We start from the raw sequence: 12,011 nt of genomic DNA, 5'->3' as shown, positions 1-12,011 counted from the left end.
AAACCGTAAGCTAAAGGCAGGGGAGCAAGGGGCTGGCTGAAAGAAAACTATTAATACAATCTGGAAGAAAACAAAGTGTCTACATCTGGTCAATTTGACATTTGTGTGGTTGCAATCATGCAAAAAATAGACACACTGAACAGTCCATACATAACTTAAAGTATGTATCGGTCATGTGTTGATTAACAATGCGCTGAAGAAATAATGTCACTACATTTGAATTGCATACATTTAGATTTGAAAAAGAGAATCTGAAAACTACCCAAAACAACACCTTTATGGGTCTGAAAACATTACAGTTGAGTATTGTGTATTGACATTAAGAGGGGTGAGAGAGGGTTTGACATTAAAACATTGGTATCACAGCCTGCACACCCACCACTACCAGGCCCCTCTGTGGTTTCTTCTCTCCTACACTGTGCTCTTCTGGGAGAGCTGACACTTGACTGCTGCTCGTGAAGGTAACATCTGTGGAGCTGAAGGTTACGGCTCACGATTATCTCCACTACCTTCACAAAAAGGTGCATTTCTCATTGCACCGATTCAAAGCTGCTAGACTACAGCCTAAAATGCCACCAGCTCCACTACGCCATTGTCTGTCCCAGATTAGCTTTTGTTTCCACTAGGCACCAAACCAATATGTATCTCCTTGTTAAATTTAGCATCCCCCGTGCATCCTCCGGGTGTCGATTTAGTGCAACACTAGAAGTTGTATTAAATGTGGTCCAATTTACTGGTTTGCTTTTCGCTTTGTGATAATTAATTTGTGTTAAGTTGGAGTGACTTTTCATCTGTGCTTGCAGAAGGAACAACTTGCAAGGCTTCTTTCTGCAGTTCCACTTTTTTGAGTTAAATCTCCCAAAATAATCTAGCTTAAATATGTTTAAATAGAAAAGAAAACCTTTATTTTCACAAAATCAGCAGCACATTTCGCTGTGGTGAAAAAAGCTTTGGAAATACACTGCAGGTGTATAAGATATTGATGTGAAACTTTGTGTAGATACCATGACAAGTTTTAAGTAAACATTTTTAGTGATCTTAAGAGTGGATTCAAAGAGAAGCTGGGGAGGTAGGCAGAATGTTATTGGTAGCTGAAATAAACAGGCCCCAACAAAAATACTCTTTTTGTTTTCTGTAAAAGCAGCAGAAGAACTTGGCCCTGCACAAAGCAAACTCAGCCCACTCCTTTCCTTTCATTTGTATGATGTGACAAAAGTGGGTGTTCCCAGTGAAAAACAAACACTTAACACAGAAACCGAAAAATGACCAATCACTCTCTATTAGGCTGAATTTCCATAGGTTCACTTTTTATTCTGGAGGCATTTTACTCGAACCTAAAAGAGGATACGCCTAGTCATTTATTCAGTCACTGAGGGCTTTTTTTTCTCCTCTCTCACGGAAACATACACTTTCCCTCCATATTTCATGCAAAGGAACAAAAAGGCATTATTTCATATTTAAATCAGCAATGCAAAGCTCCTAAGACCAGTTCCTGATATGTTTTCACAGAAAGTGCACAGACAGCATTGAAATAGGAGAACCTTGCCAGGGAACCTACAGCCATGCTTGTAATGTTTTCTTTAAATCAAAAATGTTAATCCTAAATCAATGTAGCTCAAAACTGGCTATTTAATAATGCATTATAGTGTGGTTAGTGTTTAGTGCAAGTACTCATCCTGTGTTTACCAATTGTGTCAGAAATCGATTTGCCCCGTTTTCTCATTTCTGCAGTGTGGTGGGGAACAACACTAATAACAAATATCACACCTTTACTAAATTTATTTAACATATTTCCAATCACCATGGCCAAAAAAAAACAAGCTGCATTCCACATAGACACCCACAACTGTCTGTAGTAGGGAAATCATACAATACTCTATTGTCACACTGCAGGGGGGTTGCCATGATGCCGGCTCTTGATATAGGCGGGGTCTCAGGAAATTGACACCGGAATCAGGATTAAAGTGCAGTAAGTGCTGGTTTATTCTTCAGTGCAGGAATTAAATGAAAACAAAACAAAACCAAAACCAAACCCTAGCTCCTGGTTGAGCCTAACTAAACAGTGAAACACATCCATCTCTAACATATAAGACAATACAGCAATCAATCCAAATCATAATCCAAAGAGTACTCAAAAGTTCCTTAACAGGTTCGTTCTCTCACAATCACAGTTTGTTCTCTCCTCGGAACACTCCCACAAGAAAGCATTCCAACTTCCTGCTTAAATACAGGAAGTTTGCCAATCAGGGGTGTCCTGCGGGTCACATGCTTTTGTAGCACGATTCATCCTCCCAGGGCTTGTGGTACACCTAGCACTACATTACACTATTCATATATTCCTACGACTTGGTATACAAGAGCAATCAAGTTGGGGAACACTCATGACATATTGCATTGTACCTTTCATCATAGATATTAGAAAGATGTAAATATTCCAAGGAAAATTAAATGTATTGTTTCCTTACAATGGTAGTGCATATATTTTACATTTAGCTACTTCAGATTGAGTTACTTCAAACTCGCATGTCAATGAGCAACTCTGTGGTCGCACATTAATTGCCATTAAACATGAAAATAACTTTTCATGCAGACCATACGCAGAATCCGACCCTTCTTCACAGACTACTCCAGTAGCATCTGCTACCCCTCAACTCCAACTCATCCAGAGCTCTGCTGCTTCCCCGTCTCTGCCTCGATTCACCTACACTTCTGCACTGCTCCACTCTCTCCACTGGCTCCCAATCTCAGCTCACATCCACTTCAGGACTTTGGCTCTTACCTGCCATTTGTCTAGATCGGTCTGCACTCCCTCCAAACCAATCCCCACCCCCCTCGCCCCTACGTGATGGAACGACATCAAGGTCAGGACTGCACAGTCCCTAACCACTTTCCGGTGTCTGCGTGAGACACACCTGCTCAGACTGTACCTGTGTTACCTCAGCCAACACCTCCTACATACTTCAGCACTCTTGCTTTGAAGCAATTTCTTATCTGATATGTCCCCTTCTGCCCCTTATCACTTATATATCGTTAGCACTTTAAATTCCCTTACTATAACTGCCTGTGTCAGATACTATACCTGCTCTGCCCTTTGGCACACAAGATGGTACTATATTTTGTCCTTGTTTTAGCTTGTGTGTACTGGGACATGTGCTTATCTCATTGTATTTTGCACTTATTGTATCTACTGCATTCTGTCACGCTTAAAAAAAAGGTTTCTTGTGAAAACCAAAAGTTGCTCTGGGTAACAGCCTTGATAATAAATAAATAGATATAATGCTGGACTTTGTGACCAGTCATATTATTCTGAAACTGTAGAAAATAGTATTATTACTTTGGGTTGTAGAAGTTTAAAAAAGAGACTGTTTCCACTGAACAAGAACAACTGAGGAAACATCACACCTTGTTATCTTACGTTATCAAGTAAAATCATGTAACGGACCACAAAGCCCGACCATGTCACCCTGATCTGCATTTCACTAGAAACTTTCATTCTAGGTAGTTTTCTTTAATCAACCGTCAGTGTGTTTGTCTCCAGGGTATGCAGCATGCTGTACTCCAGCAAAAAGTGAAGTTAAGGGTGTTTTCTGTCCACGGGCTATGAATATCTGTGAAACACTATGATAATGAAAGCATTTTTTCATTTTCTGCTGAGGATATGCAAATATGTGCAAAACGTGGCTTCTCAAACAATATGAGCACTTAACACAAAAGATATTCTGAAAGTCAGTCAGCACATGTGGATGATGTATTTCAAAACTTTCCTCTTTCACAAGCACATTCTGTACTCCAGGTGTGTCAAAGCTGACGAAATCCTACACGGATCAAAGTATTATGGTGATTTCATTTTTATGATGGTATTTAGTGTTTTGGCTCATCTTGAAACAAGCACACTTTGACTAAGTGGTGGTGTTTTAGTGAAGTCCTTTTTTCACCTGGTTAAAATAATACAAATCAGTATACAATAAGCTGATTAATAGGAAAAATGTAAATTGCGTTTATAAATGCAAGTGGTATTTGGTAACACAGAGACGCCATTGATTTATTAACTTCACTTCATGTAGCAAAACAGTGCAGAATCTTTAAACAAGCAAGGAAATGGAGATGTCAGTAAAGTGAAGTTCATATGCATATTGGTATTGTTTTATTTTGGTGTATTAAAACTGAATTTTTGACAAGCTGTAGATTTCTTTGAACATACCACTTGTACTGTGTGGGCCCTTTGGCATCTATCCCCTTTGACCACAACTCATACACATGCAATGTTTTCAGTTGTGGTATTAAGAAAGAACAGTGAAAACATTACACCTACGTGCCTAAGTGTTCTTGCTCTGTATGAAAGGCACTAGTCATGCTCATAGCAGGATTACTTACGAAGACTTTCAAGGTCTATTTTCTTCTTCCTCTTACAAAAAGAAAAACCATGAGAACTTTTCAGGAATATGAGTTTCAAACTTGAAATGTGAATTTAAACAGTGAAGGAAATGTTTTGCTCTGCATTATTGAAAATACAGTCTGATAGTATGATCAGTCTGCCAATTCGGTGCAAGTAAAGTGGTTCTCTATCCCAGCCTAGTTCACAAATACTTGTCTTAACCATTCATTGGTGTAATTTGTCAAGACTACCGAACATTGGTGCTCTGTAAGACAAGTACAAATGGGACTATTAAGTCAAACTTAATTATATTAGACAGCTTTATTCATCACAAAACAATAAAATAATTGTACTAAATAAACCAACTTTCATGTAATGAGTCAGAATATTATGCTTTATAGCTTTTACATAACTTTCTGCCGTTTCGTTATCATATCCTTCCATGATTTTTTCTTGGGTATCCTTTTAACTGATGTTTCGGTTTAGATTCCCGTAAACCAGTCAAACCCAAAGCATAGGGGACCCATATTATACTTGCTTCACTGCACAATCTTTCCCTAATGGTCTTCAAAAACAATTCTCCGAACTTCCCACGAAAAAAACGAGCAAACGAAAGTATCTTGACAGACAAAAAGAGTTTCACCGAAGATGTGTCATAGGATACGTGACACCAAAGGACAGAACTAACAAGAATAATCAGATAACCATCAAATACACCTTCAGTGCGTCTTATCTCTCTTTACAGAAAGTACAGTAGCAGCATGTAGGAGGAAATTGTATATAAAGTTGCAATGTTTACCTCGTAAGTTAGCCTAACTTATGCACCAAAAAGTTTGTGAACAGAAAGCTGGTCAATTAAGCGGTTCGGTTTGCAGTCTCTGTGCCTGGCTATCAGTGCTTTTGTAAACCAAGAATTAAAAGAACATACAAAAGCTAAAACCTTAAAATCTGGTTCTGATCACAGTGATAAAGTGCCCAATCACATTAAAAGTAAAGAGACTTGCTAGCAATGTATGGCAGCACAGGTTATTTGATGTAGATTGTGATACTCTGGGAACACTGATGACATTTCGCATTGATTACATCTAGCTGGCGCAATAACGTCACATCACAAATCTGGAAGTGCTATCCCGGGTTTCAAGGACAAAGGCCATGTGCACCTTTTTTGCGTTTCTGCGACAGGAGAGCTGCCGCTGAACTAGGACTTACCATTCCTCCTGTACACTCCCTGCAGTCTTGCAAGCAGGCCAGGTTTTCCCAAGTGCTGTAGGCCTTCAGTCCAGCAATCAGGGCCTGCAGGGATCGACTGTTCATAAGGTCTCGGCCATGATACAAGTCTTCATCCATCACCTCAGCTGCAAACCTAGAGCAGGGATGTTCAAAGTAACTTTAAGGATGAACGCAATGGCAAGATTTCAGGCACAATGTACAGTACAGAGAAACAGCACGGTGGCGCAGTGGTTGGTGCAGCTGCCTCACAGCTCCTGGGACCCGGGTTCAGTTTGCATGTTCTCCCCGTTTCGGCGTGGGTTCTCTGAAGGGGGCTCCATTTTCCTCCTGCATCCCAAAGACATTCTGCTTACTTTGATTGGCTACTCTGTATTGCCCTGGAGTCATGAGACTGTGCAGCCCTGCGATGGACTAGTGTCCAGTCCAGGGTGTACCCGGCCTTGCACCCTGTGCCTATGGGGTTAGGCCCCACCCACCACGACACAGTACTGGATGGAGCGGTTATTGAAAATGGATGGATGTAGAGTAAAGAGGTTCTCAAAGTGGTGCCCATCGGCATTTTTGTGCCCTCGATGCCAGGGAGAATTTTAAATTTGTGCCACTGAAACTTAGAAATAAGCGAAAACATGTCTACCCCTTTCCGAATTTCCAAAGTTAGTATTAATGTATTTAGTATCAATATCAGTTAATACATTTAAAACATTGTTTATACAAAATACAGCACATATACAAAGTGCATTCACGGGAACTAAGGAGGAACTGATGGGGTCAAATAATGTAGAGTTCTCTTTTCTATATTTGTGTGCCGTTTCTAAATGGTAGGTTTCGATATTGCCAGTTTTGATTCATTTCCTGTCTGTGATTGAAGACTCCAAGGGTAGTCCACAGAAATTCCTCAACAAACAAAATCAACCCAAAAAGTCACACAGAGGAAGTGGTTGAGGAAATTCTGCTACCTGATCTTCTAGAATTCCCAGAACATGCGTTTAGGTCACTTGTACCATGTATGTTCAAGGCTTGAAAATTTATTTATTTTAATAGGAAAAAAAAAAACCTTGTCTGAAGACTTGATACCAAAATTGTGATGCAAAAGTGAAGGAAAACCCAAGTTTTATAATTCCCACAAAGAGTAGGCCTGACAGTAAAACATGATTTCCACTGCCTGGAGGTTACTGGTTCAAACCTCAATTATGCCACATGACTGGAGGCAAGAAGGGTTCATATGGGGGATCTTTCGCTAACCTCCTCCTCTTATCCCTGTTACTGAAAGGATACTTGTGAATCAAGGCATGGTCTGTATGAACTGTGAGTCCTTCAGCTGACATGAAAGCCATGCCATTTGTTAACACAGAGCTCAGAGGGGACAATGAAGCAGTTGTTTCCAATGCATGTTTCCAAAGATCTTCACCTTCATAATAACTGTGAGGTACAAGGGTTACGTATTTGTATGTTTCCTTTATAAATCGATCGCATCCTGCTGGGTTTTAAAAATGCAGTTCATTAATCTTTTGCACTCCCTTTCTAGGTTGGCTGTACTTAGGTGCAATTCATTGTCATGAGAAACTAAAAGTGCAAATGCTTTCTCCTGTGGTGAAATCACTGTGAATCTATTAATTGAAATTCAAAAGGAACTCGAGAGGAAGTTGTCACTGCTTTAACCAAATGGGCTCCGATTAAAGATAAGAATCAAGTCAGTGTCAGTTCACTATTATAACGAGTATGAATCGTAACCGTACGTTTGTAATACACACGAAAAAGAGATGACCGGCACCTAGAAAGATCAGTGCTTGGGTGTTCAGAGAAACTCCATACAATGGAAACGTTATTATTTTTTTCCTGTTGATTGTTTCCACATGTGTTCTATTTTACAAAATGTTTTTTTTTTTCTGACTGCCACTTTTATTGTTTATATTAGTATAATCAGATAATGGGCCAATTAAGATTAATTAATACTAAACTTATTTAACACTATAAATGTGAGAAAAAGCAATTGTATCTGACAACGTACGCTCTCAGTAAGATATCTGACAATCTGATTGAAACAGTCTATAGTCCATAACACTTAAGAGCAGGGCAGAGCAACCTTGCTCCTGTAGCATCCTTTCAATCATCAATCACTTAACACCTGGAACAAATGGTAATTCTGACCAATTAAAGCCAATCTCCAAATCAATTATTTCAGGAGTTCAGACAACCCTAATAGAAGTATGTAGTGGAAGGTAAACAGTTTTGACCTAGACTCTATTGACTAAGGGAACAATGACCTGGCCATGAGGATGAGGCCATTTGATCCCCCTCACTAGAGGGAATGGGCCGAGGAGCAGCTGCAGGGGCGGTGTGTGGGAGGAGGGATGTACAGCAATGAATGCTGGGAAAGTTGCTGGATACTTATGCTTGGGAAGTCGGAAGTCAGGCACGAGTTTGGGGGTTGTTTCTCTCCCGAATCTCAAACTCCATGATGGATTTGAGGAAAAATAAAAACCAGACGCCTTTGTGGCACTCCAGGACCCTGGACTGTCCCTGCCATATAGCAAAACATTTAGCTGGAGGGCAGATTTAGATACAGACTTGTGCACATCTTTTATTTAGCACAATGCAGGTCATGCAATGGCTTGAAGAGGAACATAAGCAAAGTTCACACTTCTTAATATTGGGGTTTTTCCACTTAACAAGGATTTGGTTTTACACCCCTGCTCTGTTTCTATGAACCTATGAAGTGAAGGCTGCCACTTTGAGAACAAACAGTAGCTGCGCCTTACATATAGAAAAATGAAAGTGTGTGTAGTAGGGCTTTAAGATAAGTGCTTTTTAATTCTGTGTGAATAGACCGACTTGTTTACAGTAAATAAAAACAGAAGAAAAAAATATTATGAAGCTCATAACAGCTGTTAGGAAGTTAAAAGCCAGAAATGGGTTCAGTTCCAAGAAATTAGCGAAGCCTGATGCTGTTTACTCCTAGAGCAGGGTGCTAAGATGAAAATGATCGCTGTATTGTGGTCGACTTCAGTGAAGTCACAAAGACCATATCAGCGGCACTCAATCTGAAAGCAGAAGTGGCATGAAATAACCCTGTATTTATGTATTCTACATTTCAGAAAACATGAAGGTTCAATGTCACTGTGACAGTCATTTATAGAGTTTACACAAGGTATGTTTATATCTAAAAGAATACTGTTTTGTGAGAGTGTGTGTGCATGTGTGTGTGCAAATGCCCCAACCAGATATTGGGGGGGAATCAGTTTGAGTAACCTAGTTTCTTTCAATAATGCAAATTGATTTTGTCAAGAAACAGCAGTCAGCTTAAGAAATTAACAGAAAATATCTCAGTTTTTCTCAGAGTAAACAACTATAGGTAGCAGTACCATCTAGTGGTTATGAAAAGTATTTACCTTTTTGGTGCATGATGCTAATTCTTGGGGCACTGCCTATGGAAAATACATGGTAATGCAAATCCCGAAGGACGGAGATTTTATGTACATCTTACTGTCGTTGCAGTTTTAACAAGTTGAGAGCTAAAGGCTATGTTATTATCAGGCAAGACTAAAGTCAGAAAAGCTAAATCAGTCACTTCACACTACAAAAACATGGTTCTGCAGAAGATATGAGAAGGCAAGCAAGGTGTCAAAGCCATACGCCGTTTTCCACACTGCCATGTTCACGGCAAAGCTGTCACGCAAATCAGAGACTTCAAATGCAGCTGCAACAGCTTATGACTGGAAATGGCAGTCGTTTGTGTGCAAACTGATATGCCAACTGGACTTCTTCCCTGGCGACTGCAAAGTTGGGCGTAGAGTCCAGCTTGATCCAGACTATTAGACATATCCTTCACTCCGGGCACAGACTTTTTACCCGAGTCCTGACTGTACTATTTACTTGGCCTTAAATGAATCAGCACCTACAGTAATTCATGATGTGGAAAGGATAAAGTTGTGCATTTCAAAATAGTTTTCTGAGGACAAACTCTAAAGCAATGAGGTTTGATTTTACACAGCAATTTTCCAAAATATTTCATTTGATCACACTGCACAGTAAGAAGGCAAATGTTTATATTTCTCTTTTAAATTTTTCCCCCTATGTGCAGACACCTGAGTGACGGACCAGTACATCTTGAGAACATTTAGCACGATACAAAGTTTTACTGTCATATGATTCTCCACTTTCAGATACTCTTGTGGTGAAGTAGTGATGCTTCGATGCATAACCTAACAAAACCACTTCAACAACTTAATTCTACATTTCAATCTTCTTGTAGTTCATACAAAAAGCAACCGAAACAAATTCTATTCTTCTAAAAACTGCCCACCAGCTTCTTTACAATCATGAAACAATTGAAACACAAACCCGAGACATTTCAAAACGCAACCACCAACGATTTGATTTATCAGGCCGGACACGGAAGCCTGCCGAGCTGTAGTCCCTGTGAACAGAGAGCTGCCATTACACTTCTTAACCACTTGTTTCAAAGTGTTTTGTGTGTATTTTTTAAAAGAGAAGTTGGTTATCTGCTCAGATGCCAACAGATAATTGGGAGGGAGCAGAAAAACCAACAATACAGAGCTTTCCCCAGTCAGTATGTACATGTAGCTTTCAGACTCTCAGCCTGCACTGTAAAAACATATATAAAATGCCTTTAATAATGACATGGACTTCTAAATAAATCTATTTTTGAACAAACCATGTGACTTAATTGAGTCACAGTTCAAATAGTAGTCTGATCCAGGACACATTGCAACAGAAATTAAACCACTTGCATTAAAGGAAGGTTGCTTGGATTCACAAGTAAACCCCCTGAAGTGCCATAGTGGTAAAAATTAGATAGGTAGGCATGCATAATGATTCTAACTGCAAAACACGGTCAACAAAATGGTTTGAATGATGACTGCTCCTTTACGTTCCACTCGTTCCAACTAGTTGCTTGTTGTACATTTAATTATATGTTGCCTGTAGCGAGGATTTATTTCATTTCAGGATAGTCAACCATAAAAGGCGAAGTGTTCTCCAAGGAGTAAGAAGGAATTGAAAATCCAACTGCAAATGCAGGTGAGCGGGGCTGTGCTAGCAAGGGTGATGCGATAGGAGACAATATACACGCAGCACAGGTCAGTCAGTCCACACAGAATACCATTGCCCTCTGTTTGCCCCGAGACACGCCCTCATTGTCGGCTGAAAGCGGAAGACTGAAACCAAATCAAAAAACAATTTACACATCGGTCCCTTCAGGTTGTTTTGAGACAAGGCCTGCCAAAGGTCTCTTCTTACTTTGAGGCAACACAAAGAGAAACAACCCTGACACGGGCAACATGATACTGTACCGGAGATGAATGGGCCGAGGTTTTGTCAAGGATGGTGTCAGCCTTCATGCTTCAGAAGCTGTTTACCATCACCATGCAGGGTTAATTTTAGAACAGGAAAACACATGCCGCAAGCCTCCACTCACTTCCCAGAAGGTGCTTAGTCAGACAAATAAAAAATAGACAGACCATCAGACGTTAACAGTGACACTATATTGAATATCCTCCTACTAATTGTACATGCATCTACTTTTCGGGTGTAAAATCAACACTAACAGGCCTATATCTTCGGACGATGGACACATTTCTGCCCGATGCCTCTCTATGACAATAGTTTCAATAAGGCCATGCATGTCATTAGGTGAAGCCATCGTTTCTGGGAAGGACCCTGATCGTATCGGGTCACAGAGCACGGTTTGAGATCAAGTGTGAAGACAGCAGTCTCACCAGAGGAAGAGCAATGATTGAAGCTCGTCGGCTCGTCGGTCCACAGCTGCAGAAATACATAACATTGTGCTGGCATTCGCAGGAACAAAATACTTAAAGGGGAACATTATGGTTTAAATAGATCTGGGAATAGATTTAAATAGATCTGGGAAATTTGTAGGCCAAGTCAACACCTTGAACTCGTGATTCATCAGACCAGGCCACCTCCTTCCTTTGCTCCATGGTCCAGTTCGTAAATGTGCCCATTGTAGGCGCTTTCGGCAGTGGACAGGGGTCAGCATGGGCACCCTGACTGGTCGGCAGCTACGCAGCCCCATACGCAACAAACTGCGATGCACTGTGTGTTCTGACACCTTTCTATCAGAAACAGCATTCACTTTTTCAGCAATTTGAGCTACAGTAGCTCGTCTGTTGGATCGGACCACACGGGCCAGCCTTCGCTCCCCACGTGCATCAATGAGCCTTGGCCGCCCATGACCCTGTCGCCGTTTCACCACTTTTGATAGGTACTGACCACTGCAGACCGGGAACACCCCACAAGAGCTGCAGTTTTGGAGATGCTCTGACCCAGTCTAGCCATCACAATCTGGCCCTTGTCAAAGTGGCTCAGATCCTTACACTTGAACATTTTTCCTGCTTCTAACACATTAACTTTGAGGACAAAATGT

The 12,011-nt window shown here is 40.6% G+C and overlaps 1 protein-coding gene across 1 annotated transcript in view; it reads right to left on the bottom strand.

Annotated features, from left to right (window-relative positions):
- acoxl (acyl-CoA oxidase-like) overlaps nucleotides 1-12,011 on the bottom strand; it is a 98,064-nt gene that overhangs the window by 44,464 nt on the left and 41,589 nt on the right. Inside the window, exon 12 of the mRNA XM_066696829.1 lies at nucleotides 5,585-5,738. Within this exon, the coding sequence (XP_066552926.1) occupies nucleotides 5,585-5,738 (154 nt within the window). The remainder of the gene's footprint in view (nucleotides 1-5,584; nucleotides 5,739-12,011) is intronic.

This window comes from Amia ocellicauda, chromosome 23 (assembly GCF_036373705.1).
Source record: "Amia ocellicauda isolate fAmiCal2 chromosome 23, fAmiCal2.hap1, whole genome shotgun sequence".
Classification (NCBI taxonomy): domain Eukaryota; kingdom Metazoa; phylum Chordata; class Actinopteri; order Amiiformes; family Amiidae; genus Amia; species Amia ocellicauda.
This window is presented reverse-complemented; position numbering and strand designations above follow the sequence as displayed.